Source organism: Astatotilapia calliptera, chromosome 19, assembly GCF_964374335.1.
Source record: "Astatotilapia calliptera chromosome 19, fAstCal68.1, whole genome shotgun sequence".
Classification (NCBI taxonomy): Eukaryota; Metazoa; Chordata; class Actinopteri; order Cichliformes; family Cichlidae; genus Astatotilapia; species Astatotilapia calliptera.
The window spans coordinates 2,529,109-2,544,977 of record NC_137440.1 but is presented as its reverse complement, the minus strand read 5'-3'; the positions used below and the strand labels follow the sequence as shown (position 1 = coordinate 2,544,977).

The 15,869-nt window shown below is 38.4% G+C and overlaps 1 protein-coding gene across 2 annotated transcripts in view; it reads right to left on the bottom strand.

Moving 5' to 3' along the window:
• Window positions 1-7,704: 7,704 nt before the first annotated feature.
• Window positions 7,705-15,869, bottom strand: part of LOC113012007 (transcription regulator protein BACH2-like) — a 61,948-nt gene continuing 53,783 nt past the window's right edge. The window contains exons 3-5 of one of the 2 annotated variants that reach the window (XM_026151945.2): window positions 12,234-13,613; window positions 9,892-10,098; window positions 7,705-8,305 (exon numbers count right to left, since the gene is read on the bottom strand). In XM_026151945.2, coding sequence (XP_026007730.1) covers window positions 7,865-8,305; window positions 9,892-10,098; window positions 12,234-13,613 — 2,028 coding nt within the window. In that variant the 3' untranslated portion in view covers window positions 7,705-7,864. The remainder of the gene's footprint in view (window positions 8,306-9,891; window positions 10,099-12,233; window positions 13,614-15,869) is intronic. The other variant, XM_026151946.2, reaches the window with a different exon arrangement.

The following is a 15,869-nucleotide window of genomic DNA, read 5'->3' as shown; positions in this document are numbered from 1 at the left end:
ATGATGAGGCAGCAGACTCAGTGCCAAAGCACCTTACAATGTCTACATGTTCACATTAATAGAAAAGGATTTTTTGAAAATGGACATCTTTCAGTGTGTTGGCCAAATTTTTGATAATTTTTAAGCAAAAAACAAAAAGAATTATTAATCATTGCGCTTAAGAGGATCTGTTTGTTTCTGTAACATGGACTTTATAAGCTTAAATACCTTTTCTAAGTCAAAGACTTCATTAGAATGTGTGTGTGAGTGTGTTCTGGTTGCTCCTACCTTGGTGCGGACCAAAATCTGAAAGTTACTGTACTGGTGGGAACCAACAGCCCTCATGGAGACCAAAATCCAGGTCCCCACGGGGTTGAAGGCATTTTTTACACTCAAAATGTGGTTTTAGTGTCAGGGTTACAGTTGGGTTATGATTAGGTTTAGGGTAAGAGTTAGGTTTAGGCATTCATCTTTGATGGTTGGGGTAAGGGTAAGTGAAAACATTATGTCAATGGGATGTCCCCACGAGAATAGCAACCGCAGACGTGTGTGTGTGTAGTGCAGTGCAGTGATTTCATGTGGAGTTATACTTTATATTGTATTAAAATGAAATATTTATTAGCAAAACAAAACAAACAACCCCACAAAAAGCTTTTTTCAACAACTATTTAAACAAAATACACACAAACACACACACACCACTATGGAATTTCCATGCTTTTTATTTTATTTTTCAACAACGATTGCCCAGGCAAAATGTATGTTTTTCTCATATCAAATAACCAAGGCATGGCATTGCACAATAGTTACAAAAAAAACCTAAACACTGGTCATTTGAATATTCAAAGATAAAAAAGAAATGAAAAATACTAAATCTGTTTCTAACAGTCATGTTGCAGGTAAAATGAAAATGTAAAATGTACAAATACTATAAAAAGTTACAAACAATGCCACAGAAGCTGTCTACTTGTCTGTCCTATGGTCTTTACTCATGACGAGGTATGCTGAAGCATGCAGGTAGATACATGTTAAAAGTGTGTTCAACTGTTTATTTTTGTTAGCTTTGTTTTCTTAAAACAGCAAGTTCACAATCCAAGATTCATTCATTCTGTAAACTGGCTGGATAAAATAGGTAACGCTATTAGTCTGCTATCAGATATCAGATCACTGCAAACTGGAGGCATCTGAAACTTTAATGAATGTCAGAAAACTCTTCCCATATACCCAGTGCTGTGTGCCAAATAAACACTGTCTTCAATTTCCTGGTAATGCTGACAAATTTATCTTTCAAAATATAACATTACATAAAATAATTTAAAGCGGCATTTCATTTTATTGTTTCAAGTACAATGATATCATTTTACCATAGTAACTAGGGGTGCAACGATATTCGTATCGATATTGAACCGTTCGATACAGTGCTTTCGGTTCGGTACGCATATGTATCGAACAATACAACATTTGTAATTTATTTTATCAACTTTCCTTCTGACGATGCTGTCTGTGTTGAGCGCTCAGTGAATCTGCGTTCGACTACTCCGCCTAGGCTGCACTGTCGAGCGCAGATCCACTGAGCGCTCAACACAGACAGCATCGTCAGAAGGAAGAGCGCAGGGCACCTCCCCCACCCCTCATTCAGATCTGGCGTTTGGAATTATTTTGGTTTTCATGTGACGTATGACCCTGAAGGTAAGCGAGTCATGGACTAAAGTAAAACAGTATGTTGGATGTGCCATGCAATGCTCAATTACATGGGTGGGAACTAGTGTGTTAGCGCAGTTAGCTCGTTAACGTGTTGGCCGTCTAGCCCCATGCACGGGGCGATCGGCGGTAGCTCGTTAACGGAGATTTGCCGTGTTGTGGCGTTAAGGTCATTTCAACGAGATTAACCTGAAAGCACTAGTGGGAACACAACGAATATGACTGCACATTTACACCGACATCATCCTAGTGCAAAGACAAAAACAACAAGCATGCTACTAACTTTAGCCGAGTCATTTAGACAGCTGTTAGCACATGATTCTCCTTATGCTGCTGAGAATATAGCCCAGAAGAAGCGGATAGTATAGCTTTTATTTTGGAAAGAGCCATTTCTCTGTAATAAACTCTCTTTTCCAAAGATGAGTGATTCCTCAATCAGATACAGGGCTCGCAAAATCGCTAGCCCGACGTCCGGGGGCTAGCGATTTTTTTCAGACGGGCTACTCTGCCCGTCGGCCTATCGTAGGAAGGAAAAATATATGTCAATGCTTTTGCATTCTTTCAGAAATGTAGCTGGGTAATTATGTCATTGGCATCGGTGAACCACTGTCAATATGTGACATATTGAAATCGCGTTTGAATTTGCGCTTGTTTTTTTGCTTTCACTTTGCAATCGTGCAAACTGTGTATAGAGAGCGACAGCACTGATCTGTGAGTGATGATAATTTGTGCACCAATTCCTCTGACATCGTCTTATTAATCGTTAGCTTACTATGCAAACATGACAAGTGAAATCTCCCGCAGCTTAAACATGTGAGAGGTTGATCGCGCAGAGAATCGCTGAGCTTATGTGAGTGTGTGTGTAAAAGCAGCAGTATATATATTTTAGTTCTGCTGAGCCAAATAAGACAGGTCAGGGTGAAGAAGTGACAGCCAAAGAAAAGCTTACCACAAAACGGAAAAGTTATGACAAATCAGACTATAAGGCAAAAAGAAAGTGGAGCTTTATGGTTTCATGGACAAAAGAATTTCTGTGGCTGCAATATGACGAGCTAAATAACCAGGGCTGCACATAAGTGGTCCGCAGGTGCGCATTCGCTGTCAAAATAAAAAACACGCACAAGGGTTAGGGTTAAATTTAAAAACTGTACTTTTGAGTTAAAATATATATTTATAATTTTAATAAATGACAAATTAAAAAGGCATGAACATTTTTTTTGTATCGAAAAAATATCGAACCGTGACACCAAAGTATCGAACCGAACCGTGAATTTTGTGTATCGTTGCAGCCCTAATAGTAACATATGCTGCCCCGATAGTCTCTGGCTTAAATTTACATTTGAAATGGAATTACATGCACTACATGACTGAAAATATTTATCAAAAAGACTACTAGACATTCTACAAATGTTGTACCCTGACATTTGGATTTCTAAAATTCAGACCACCAAATGATACCTTTTACTTCACTGAAGTGAAACCTTCAATTAAACCAAAATCTTGTTAAATTTACAGCCAAAACAAGGCACAGAATCACTGCATGAAGTTTCTTCATGACTGCACAAAGCGCATGTGGTGAACAGGAGTAAAAAAATATGGCAACATAATTCTATGATATGACGTTTTCCAGTCTTACAGCAGTTTTATATCACTCCTTTATTAAAATTAGGGATTAAATATTCCAAAATGTACAACAAAATTTAATGTTGACTCAAAGGCAAGTGTAGGTGATATTATGATTGCACACACTACATTCCCAAAAAATATCAAAACCCCAAATATTTATCACATATCTTTGCAATTAGTGTTTTTCCCCTCACAAGACATTTTCTTTTAGAAACCAGACATAAAATAGGTGGGTGTAACTGGATTAAGCATTTTATATTGACCTCTTTAAAATTTGAAGGTGTTTTGTAACAGGGAAAGTGAATATTCTGTGAGAAACAGTGTTGTAAGCTCATCAACAAATATGGATCAGATTAATTAGATCAAGTGTACATCTCCTTTATCCAGGAGGACATTTGAGAAAGCATTGGGCATATGAAAAAAACCAACACACACAAAGGAAAAGAAGTTATAGCACATAATCTTATGGATAAATACAAATAAAAACAATGATAGATGTATGATACTGTGAGATAACCCAACACATTTTCAAAACAAAGTGTTTTTAATTTTCAAAACATCTATTTATTTCAAGTAATTTTTCCATTTCAGCACTTTTATACAAACCATGCATGTTCTGTGATTATTCCACATTTTCATAACAATGTTTCCCAGTTTAATGATGTTTCTTAATTACATAAGTTTTTAATATATTGATTGCTGGCTCTCAATATTTTCAGAGGGGAGGAAATGGAAGGTTCATCAATAATGAAACAAAATGCCTGAAATAAACTTGTGGAAATTCTACTACTAGACCCCGGTGATGACAAAATTTGATTGCCTTGTTTTGTGACACTTACAGTGCAGTTTTTTATAAGAGCAGTGGAATTTCCAGTGAATAAAATATTACTTTGATGGTTAAGCCTATACCCTCTAGCAGCACCAGTTAGAATCCTACTCTTATCACAAAGTCTTGAAACTTTTAACCAATCTAAATAAAACATCATCATTTCTATTAAAATGAACTATCTGTGTTAATTTTATCACTACAGTTAAAAGACCATTTACTACACTACATTGTAACTGACTCACACCTCTTTATGTTAAAATATTACAACTTAAAAGTACAAGTGACTTGCAAATAAAGAACAGTGTGTGTGGCAATAGTGAGTGAGGGACCTGCTCATGTAATTGCCTGTCATTCTCATGTGTTAAAGCGGGCATGTCAAGCTCACATCCTATCCATTAAGAGTACTTTTTGAATTTAAATATCCTATCATCTTTGCCACACTAATAGCTTCACATTTACATAATCACACAGGGAAGTTTTGACTCTTTAGTTCCTGGGTTGATATCTGAGAATAAAGATGAGTGTCATATTAGACTTTCCTGTGCTAAAAGTGGCACAACCCACATTAAAATGCCATGGGCATGCTTCATCATAATGTTCACTGTGTAGCAGCAACAACACAGACACCAGCAGCACTCACCCCTGCCACGTGCCTCACCATTGACATTTCAACAGATGAATCTGGCATCCCTTTAAATCAATATGTGCCAGTGTGCTTGAAACTTTGAACCACCATGCAGTATTACAGATACTGATGCGTATGTAGAAATTCACTATTTGCTTGGAGTTTCAGCACATTGAAATCATTTGTTAATTTGAAACTGAACATGCTGCACTGAATACTTTTCAGCACAGTTGTCTTATGAACAATGCAAGATGAGTGCAATTTAATACATAATTACTACAAACACTAAAATATTACTAATACAATAAATACATGGGTCAAAAGGAAAGAAATAACAGAATATGATTTCCTTACACTTCTCCTTCTGAGCATGGAAAGTTATAAATTCTATTATCCAGTTCCACAAATAGATTCTATGTACTGGTCTTTTAAACTGTCGGTTACAGATCGTACCAGTATAACTGAATTTTAAACCCATTATAATGGTTAATGTATCCCAATGATCCAAGACATTATGACCTCTCTCAGACAAAGCCAATGATTATTCGATTATTTTATAATTTCACATGTCAACAACTGGGATTTACTAAAGTTTAAAATCCAGCAAAAACAGTGACTTCTCATTGTTAGCATGTTGCAATTGAGAGAAATGCCTAGCCTAATTTAAAGCCTAATTTTCTGGGGCTAATCAAACACAGTGGTAATAGTGATAACATGGTCAGCAAACCATTTGGGAGGAGCTTCTTTGGAATCACCAATCTTTCCTGGCCAAATTCCCAAAGAGAAGAATCCAGATAAACAAACAACAAAAACATCTCTGTAGAAATGATCCATATAAGATGATAATTTTTTAACAGTGTCTATGGCAATATTGAAGTGAGGGACTAGTTCAATCAAGCACAGTAATAACATGGTCAGCAAACCATTTGGTAGGAGTTTCCTACCAATCTGGATATAAAAGGAAATTCTGCATAAAGCTTGTCAGCAGATGGAAGCATTAGGTGTCTCCTGGTAGACAGCTACACTCACGTTGGACTTTGGTGTGACTGTGTGAAACAACCATGACCAACACCAGCTGACGGCGTGTTACCTCAAATCATCACAAACTTTCGAAACTTCTCATTGGACACCTTGGATTCTGTTGCTCTCCACTCTTCCTCTGGAACTTGATTTTCAAATGAATTACAAAATTTGCCTTCATCTGAAAATATGACTTTGGACCACTGAGAAACAGACCAGCTCCTTTGCTTTTTACCTTAGCTCTGGTAAGATGCTTCTGACATTGTCTTTAATTAGATGGTGAATTTATAAAAGGAGCAACATCTGTGCATGGTGCTTTTGATGCACCAGTACCAGCCTCAGTACACTCTCTGTGAAGCTCTCCCAAGTTTCCAAGTGGATATATGCTATTTATACTATTTTACTCAAGCTCAACATTATTTTTTATAACTTCTGATTTTCAAATGTTTTGAATGTAATGAATACAGAATATATGGAAGTTGATGTTTTTTATAGGAAAAAACTTTTCGCAATATTCAAATATTCTTATATGCAGTAGTAACTGTTTTGAGTTATATGCTTTAAAATCAAAGGCAGTAATTTCTTTGTAAGCTTTGTTAAAGAAGGGCCAGCAATTAATACTTCATTTTAGTTTTTGTCAGGATCAAGTGAAACAGGTCTCTCTAGAAACCCCAAACCCAGTTTGACCACCAGTTTTGACAAGGATGTGCCAAGCTTACTTTTACAGTTTTTGCATTCTGATTTTTATACTAAACTCATATTAGAAAGACCAAGTGAGAAAACATTTAAAAAATCTTCAGGAGAAATATAAAGTAACCCCTATGGAAACCATCTATTGGAAACCACTTAGTTGGCTTCATACTTAATTTTAGTGCTAAAGTCACAAAGCATGTAACCAATGCCACATCTTCCCCCTCAGATGTACTGGACAGTGCTTTGACTCTGTAATGTATCTCTGCCTCTTTAGTAGAATCATTTAAAAAAAACACAGAAGAAGAAGATTAAAAAAAATACACAAAAAAGTGAAGATCAAGTCTGACATAAGAAACGCTAAATGCGTATGACAGCTCATTTATTTGTTTTTCTCCCAATGTGAAATTTTATAAATACAGAACTTTGGTAACACTTTACTTTAAAGTCCTGCATCACTTAACAGTTACTGCATCAATTTATAGAGTCAAGCCTAAACTGTTTTATATAATCAGATTCACTTCAATAGTTTAAGAGATACGTATGTTTTTCTTTTTCAGGCCAATTAGCCAATTGTTGATTACAACATTTAGATGGAATATTTGTATCATTAATTTCATTATCTGTCTAAGGTGCCATGGTCTGCAAGAGAGTGTGGATACCCATGCAAAAATATCCAGGAAAGTCAGCATGGCCTAGCTGAGCTCTCACTAAAATTAAAAACATTCAGACTTGTCCAATTATAGCTCCATTGTTTAACCCAAACACCAAAAAGATCTCTAAAAATGGCTTTAGTGGTTTTAGTGTGGATTTATGTCATCTTGGTCATGCCCCAGCCATAAGTAAAGGTGGGATTCCTTAAAATATAGAATATTTTTTTTAACAAATTCCAATTCATGGTAAAATAACTGGAGGAGCATCAACACACTGAAGTAAAATGGGTGCATATTCAAAACAGCTTAAAGCTACTTTATATAAATAACATTAATAGAAATAATAATACTAAACTAAACTTTTCCACATTTTAGTGGTTCAAACTGAAAACTGACTTACAATATATCCAAACATTTACCACAAATCATTTTGCACATAAGTAACTGTCAAGATTAGACAGGACTGCAAAGTAAAGTTCAGGTTTATGTTAACAAGCATATTACTGTACATTCTGTAGAATTCCTGAGTTTAGCCTCCCATGATGCATGAGAGAAGAAGAGAATCCAATGGAACACAGAAAGAGAGAAAGCTGCCAGTGCTTTTATTTTATACCAGTCCAAAAAATACCTGCTGAACAATATTGAAAGACAATACTGGTATCATTCATTTAAAAAAACAGAAAAGAAACAAATGCTTTAAATATCAAAGTATGCACCGATCGTGTCATTTAGCCCCAAACTCTAAGCACAGTCTTGTCTGTTGTGTTCTTCTGTTGTGCATTTCACAGTCATCTCCTGACAGAAATCCACTGTTACAGTGGGGCTACATACTTCGTCAGTAGATTCAAGCAGTAGTGAAAGCTCAGGATCCTCCTGCCTTAAAGGCAACATCTCCTCTGCGGGCTGCCTATCCTCTAACCCCTCCTGATTGGCATTCAAATTAGATGTACAAGCAACCTCACTTTGTTGGGTCACAGGTGACGTGGGTTGGACAGACCCGTCCTCAGTTGAAGGTGATGAGGGGTTGGATGTGAGATCAATGCTGGCAAAGTCGGGTGATGGCTGGCTGCCCTGCACCTCCCTACACACTTGCTGGGAGAGGAAAGAGAGGTTCTGCAACAGCTCGGACATACAAACCTTCAGCCTGTTTCGCTCGCTAAGCAGCTTCTCCTTCTCACGTACCTGGGTTCATAAGACAAAGCATCATCAGGTTATCATGACATTGCTGTTCCCTCATTGCTGATCACTTCATCAGGTTAACTGCAGCCCACTTCCTATCTGGCCCCACACCGATCATTACAGTTATAAGCCTGTGAAGAATCTTTTAACTCAATCTCATGTCTACACGAGCAGCCTCTTTGCTTTTCAATAAAAGTTGCAACGTCAAGTTTAGACCTAGTAAAATTTATATATCATATATTGTTACATTACAGACAAGTGCTTACAAGATTGATATTAGTGAGTTTCTTAATAGGCGTAATAGCACTGGAGCTGGGAATCAATGTAACAACTGTCAATATATTCCAACAGATATTTACGTACAGCAGGAAAAACCCCTGCAAAAGTGGACTGACAATGATCCACTATTGCTTAACATGAGAAAAATCAAGGAGGGTTTCCCTTCTGGCAGTCTTTAGTAGTGACGCCATTTAATTTTCTTTTTTTTTTCAAATTAAGATTCCACTAAGGTGGAAGCCTTCCACCCCTTGGCTTTGCATTAAAATTCTGAGAGGAATTGGTGACAAAGGGGAGCCCTGGAAAAGTCCAACTTCCATTGCAAACAAGTCTGCCTACTTGCCAGCAAAGCAGGAAGTCACTGCAGGTGTATGGTGTGTAACAGCAAGCTGGATATCGCATACTCCCACAGAGTTCCACAGAATTCCCACAGAATCCACAAACCAAAGGTGGACTTGTTGGGCAAACTCGCATGCACCCTGAAACAAGAGCTAGTTCAAAGTTCCATGACCAGGGTCAACACCACATAGTGTAGTGAGATATTAATAATGATGATAATCTCCTTTTCAGTATTTTGGAGTAGACTTTTCCAGTGAAGCTGAGTAGCATGATCACCCCATAAGTGGAGCACACCCTCCATGAATCGCTAGTCCACACAGGAAAGTACAAATGGAGAGGGTGAGTGGAGGCACTCACACAGATTCTGTCACTACAGCATCTGTGTTAGGTCTGTTATTCCAAAAAGCCAAATATAATAAATGTGAGGTTAGTACCAGCATTTGTGGATTTAAATTATAGTTCAAGCTTATGGATCACTAAGGGTTTACAAAATGCATGTAAAAAGAAAAATACATTGCACCGGAATTCCTAAAACAAAAAGAAAAGAGGCAAAAAAATATAAAAAATACAAAAATAAATAATTTATTACTCTATATAACATATAACATACTCCGATGGACCTCAAGAGCAACTTAGTTAGTATCTTGCCCATATTTGGCATGCAGACTGGAGCAGCCAGGGATTGAACAACCAACCTTTCAATTACTGTGGTACCTCCTGAGCTACACCCACACCCATATTGTTTTCTTTCACCATATTTACAAATTCCCTGTAAAAAGTTCATACTTTTAATTGCTTTTAAATCTGTGAATGGCTTAGATACATTGTTAACACGCTCACTGGACAGACCTGTAGAGCATTAGCTTTTCAATGTGGATACTGGAGAACATGTTATATTAAAATATGGCTTAAGAAGTGTCACATTTCCATTTTATACCCACAAACCTGTGTGTATGTGTATTAGTTGACCATACCAGTTTGTGAATCTCGCTCTCCAGGTTCTGGATGCAGTCTAGCTTCCTCTTGCGACAGCGCTGGGCAGCAATGCGATTTTTGCTGCGCCTGCGGATGTCATGGATGAATTCCAACTGTTCTGAGTTCAGTTTATGCATCTTGATGAGAATCTGGAAGTCATTGCGTGGCAAGTTGGTGATCTGGTCCACAGGAAAAGGCAGCTTCACCTACAAAAACCAGGTCTTTATTGCAGTCTATTTAATTTTAAACCAAATGAATCAGGACTGTTGCCATGGAAATTAAGAAAACTATATTTTATGCTTAAGATATTTTCTATTTACATTTACAAATATAGTTTACATAAAATGCTGTTTGGAAGTCTGCGAACCCTCAAATGTTTCCTTTTTTATTTTTATTTTGCATAAATATGACCTAAAACATTAGATTTTAACCTGTCCTAAAATTAGATGAAGTGAACTCAATCAAAAAAAAAAAATCAGACTCTTCACGTATTTATACAAGAAAATTATTTAACTTACATATCTGCAATTTTTCTATATCTACGACTTCAGTGGGATCACACACTCTGATCTTTTCTCTGCTTTTTGCAGATGATCTGGTTTTGTTGGTGTCACCAAGTGACAACCACGAGCCTGCACTGTTGAGAAGATGTAACTGAGATGAGAAATGGCATTTCTAACTCTGGAGTCATGGCTCTCACCCGAGTGGCTGTCCCAAGTGGAGATGTTCAGCTGTCTCAGGGTCTTGGTCATAAATCATTATATTAAGTGGTGCCCCCAGTAAAGTACTTAACTATAAATTTGAATATTTTTACACTGTGAATATAAGACTTCAACATAGAAAGACTTATTATAGACATAACTGTTATTAGTATGTGTTCAGAAATGGAAGAAGTATCAATTGCTGCAGTTGCATGTTGTCAGATGGAGTGCACTGTGATATAAAATCCACTAGATGTCAGTATTAGTATTGCTGTTTGTGCACCAGCTCAGGCACAAAGAACAGAGACTATCGGCTTACCTTTCTATGCAACTCTGCCTTATCAAAACGGTTATAGTTCTGTGTATTCTTCTTCTTTCCATGGAAACACACTGACATTTTTTTTTATCTATTGACTGAATAAATAAAAGACTCATAAACAAATTTCAATGCATCTGATTTAAAATACTAAGGCATTGACAGCATGTGTATGTTGACCACTTCTTTTTTCTCTTAGCTTTACATTGCATCAGAACAGTCCACTACAACAGCACAAACTGTTCTCTTCAAACAAGCAATGCTCAGCACAACAATGCCAACATTCAAGTATGGTATCATTTATTGCGCTGACAATGGGAAGAGGCACTTATTTGCTCACAACCTGTCACAAAAATATACCATTTGCACCCATTTCTTTTGTTGAACTTAGGAAAAATATGAAAGATATCCCATTTTGACAGCTATAAAATTTAATTTTTGATCCAACAAGGTGATTCGAGCTATTATATTTTATATCGGCATGGGGTGCTATGTTTAACCTGGACAAACTGGACACGGTTTGAACTGAGGAGAAAAGAAGAAGTGACAGGCTCAAAAACGGCAAATGAATACTATCTGAAAGTCACTTTCTTTGAAAAAGACCTAACACAGGACGTCAGAGATGCATGTGGCCCTTCAGCTGATTCACAAACTGTTCGTAAATGGTCTCAGTGGAAGGGTGGCTGGAGAGAAGCCATTCCTCAGTAAAGGCTATAGGGAGCAACGACCTAGGTATGCCACACTATACAAGAACTGGACTGAACATCAGTGCCGATGGGTCTTATACAGTGGTCAGGTTTTGATCCACACGGCAATATCATCTGGAAAGAGTCTGTTTAGCAAAAGCTTCATTTGTCAGTATGAAACCATCCCAAACACACTAACAATGTAGTAAAAGCACAACTGGCTAGAAAAACACACAGTCGGCCCATCAGTCACGGACTGGCCTCCAACATTTGCTCAGTACTGTATATATTCATAACCTGCATAACTGGAGCTTGGGTCAGCAGATGGGAGATGTGGGCAGCACATCCATGGACATCCTGCCTGCACTCTCTTTTTGTGCAGTTTGGTATTTAAATTCATCAAACTTCACTATCTCTACTTCTGCTCTTGACATCGTCAGTTTTACACCTGCCTCCCTCTCAACATGTATTCTGTCTCGCTTCTACTGACTTTCATTCCTCTTCTTTTCTGCTGCAAACCAAATATATACAGTTCTGCTTTTATGCAGTTCTCATGCCAGAAAGACAGTTCCCAGACGACCTCAATGCCAACACACTGACATTTTAGCCAATGGAGTATAATAAAGAGCCATACTAACCTCAGGTCCAGAGATTCGAGAGGTGCCACTTTCACTGTCTCCCTCTGAGAAAGAGCCTGATTCATCACTGGAGTTCCCACCACTAGCACTGAATGTCTTTTCAGATTTAATCTTTGTGTAGTCTTGAGTGAGGACTACTTCATTGTGGGGATTCCTGTGCTCCACCATCCCAGCCAGGCAGTGAGGAAGTCCAGAAATTGAGCCTGACTGTGACGATGAGGAAAAGTCAAACTGGGACGAAGTAGAAGATGAGCTACCAATGGTTGCATCCTCTGGGTAAGAGTATGAGGCACGGGGGCTGGAAATCTGGTTGCATGATGTAGAAGTAGTAGGAGAGTCCACTGATGTTTTCGTTGAAACGGGGCAGCTGGTAATAAGGAATGACTGACTAGAGGGAAGGGATTCCTCCTGCATCAAGGTTGAGATGGCCTCATCAACATATGTATGGGACAGCATATGTTGCTTGATAGGCACAGAAGAGAAAATGACACTGCGTCTGTCCAGCTTCCCTTCATGCTTAGACACCGAATTTTCAAGGTTTCTACTTATACCAGTAAGTGCTGCTGGTATCACATTGGCAATGCCAGTGTTGAGGTCAACTTCATCCAGAGATTCCCTCTTGGTTTGTGGTCTCTGTATGACCAGTTCTTTGTAATGGTTGAGAGACAGTTGGTTGCTTAGTAGCTGCTGAATGGTGGTGCTTGGCATGCTGCTGAGACCACCTCTCTGGAGGTATGAATGCAAACAGGAAGAGTATGATACTTGGCTGGAAGATTGCACATCTTCTACTGGAACCTCTTCTACCTCTAACTCCATCTCCAATACCTCCTCAGTACACAAGTCTGAGTTGCTGTCATTCCTTTCATCTCCTTCTTCCTCAAATAAACAGGGTTCTTCTTTGATCCTGGAGGGAGTAAGACGTGTTTGCGGAACAGCGCTACTGTCGGTGAAGTGTGAGCTCAGAGGGCTAATTGAGGTATGGTTAACCAAAATGATGTCATTACTAATATGATGGTTCTCTACATTGTGCTTGTTGTCACAAACTGCATCCTGATATTTCTTATATTTTGGACACTGCGGCAGGTCAGCAAGAACATGACTGTCCTGCTGCCTTATTTCTGCAGAATCATAACAGGATATTTCCTCAGAAAAGATTGGATTCTCTGTTGTGATATGATCATCGTATTCCACCGTGCCATTATGGTTAGGTTGGCTGTCATTCTTAAGCTGGGCTTGAAGGAACCGGAAGCAAGAGTCCTCCAAATTATGGATACCTAGGACGTCCGCGCACACAATTACTTCATGGATGTTTTCCTGACTTAAAACCAGCTTGGCGGTGTAGGCAAACTGAAGCAGTGGAGCGAAACCTTTGGCTGTCACCTGTGGAACAGAATTGAGGAGTCAAATTAAAGAATGAAAAACATCTACAGTATTTAAAAATTAGATCATATTATATCGATGCAAATTTCTTTTGGAAGACCAGATCACAGCTAACAGCAAAAGCTGAGCTAGCAAACCTCAACACCTCCCCTAAATATGGACTGAAGTCAAATCTTCAGTATCACTACACTAATCACTGTCACTCCCTCCCTCAGTTACTTGCCATATACAAGCAGTGACCTTACATCAGGACAAGCAAGCCAAACACTGCTCGTCAAGTGAAATCCTAAAATTTAACATCAATTATAACCAAATCAGAAGTGAAGCACCATTTTTTTTCAATTACTGTGGCCACAGTTAGCTTTTGTCTTTGGAAGCACATTTAAGTGTGTTTGACTTGAATCTACTGGAAACTCTTGCATTTATTGTTTTTATAGGTGTGTCCATGCCCCGTTTACCATCTTAATATTTTTTGATTTTCCTATAGATATAGACAGTTAACACACAATGCTCAACTCTTTTAAGTCAGCTCTGTTATCTTCTGCTTCTAAATTCAGGTAAAATAGAGGTTATTGTACTTGGCCCTAAAAAATATGTTTATACACCACTTTGCATTTAATCGTTACTTATTATTAATATCTGTCTCTCTTCCACAGCATGCTTGTTCTGTCTTCCTCACTTCACCCCAAATCGGTCATGGCAGATGGCCGCCACTCTCTGAGCCTTGTTCTGCCAAAGTTTTCTTCCTGTTAAAAGGGAGTTTTTTTCTTCCCACTGTCCCCAAGCACTTGCTCACAGGGAGTTATCTGATTGTTGGGGTTTTTCTGTCTTCTCTGTATCATCGCAGCGCCTTGAAGCAACTGTGATTTGGTTCTATATAAATAAAACTGAATTACATTTTTGTTATCAATATTTTAATATACAGTGAAAAAATTCCCAGCACTTCACTTGTACCACGTTTTGTCATATTACAGCCTTATTCCAAAGTACACCACATTGCCAAAGGTATTCATGTTTGCAGACAAGCTAGTTCCTGGTGACCATACAGGAGCAGTAATGATAGCCAGAGGCCTCAGGAAAGCACTTGCATGACTGTGTGGGGTCATCTAATGTGTGTCACTACGGTATAACGTCAGGTAAGGCCTATAAAACAACTGGAGCACTGTTATTACTTTCCGGATGCACTGCATAGTACTTATTTCAGTTGAAATGTGGCCTGTTTTTTGAGTAAATCTGTGTTTTTAGAGATATGTAGAAAAGTAATCACACACCACAGTACACAAGTGTACTATATTACACATCTCCAACTACTGCATAAGCTTTGCTGAAAATACCAAGTGCTATAATTTAAGGGCACTTACAAACTCTTTGCTATAGGACAAACACTGGCATAAGAATCACAGAGTACAGGGGGACACTAACAGCACTATGTAAATAAAACATTTTTCCAAAGAAAAAATAAATTTTCCAAAATGATGTAACAACTGTAACGACGGAGTGCAGATCATCATCCTATTATATCCACTAATTTCAGACAACTTTTAACATCACATTTGACTAGAATACTATAGGAGTTCATGGTCAGCTCAGTTACTTCAACGTGTCCAAGTCGTGTGGCTGAAAAACAATGAGGTATAATGCTTGTAGCTGTGAGAGACCAAGAACAGTGTATTATGTGTACACACGGGCTGATATAATATTTAGTAGCTTTAAACTTATAATACATAATAAATCTATTAATTTAGTCACAGAGTGCTTATGAAACTGGAAGAGATCAATTACAACACTCTTCCTCATAGTAAAAGAAGAAAAAGGAGATGGCACATAACAGTTGGGGGTTAGATATTGTGAGCTGATAATTGTGCCCCATAAGTGACCAATCAACCACTGTCATGGTTATTTTTTCACATTTCTGATTTACTCATTCTTGTCTGGATCCCAGGCAGCACGGTGGCACGGTGGTCAGCACTGTTGCCGCACAGCAAGAAGGTCCTGAGTTCAATTCCACCATCAGGCCGGGGTCTTTCTGTGTGGAGTTTGCATGTTCTCCCCGTGTTTGCGGGGGTTCCCTCCGGGTACTCCGGCTTCTTCCCAAAGACATGCACTTTGTGGGGATAGGTTAATTGGATAATCCAAATTGTCACTAGGTGTGAATGAATGTGAGTGTGAATGGTTGTCTGTCCCTGTGTGTTGGCCGTGTGACAGACTGGCGACCTGTCCAGGGTGTACCCCGCCTCTCGCCCTATGACAGCTGGG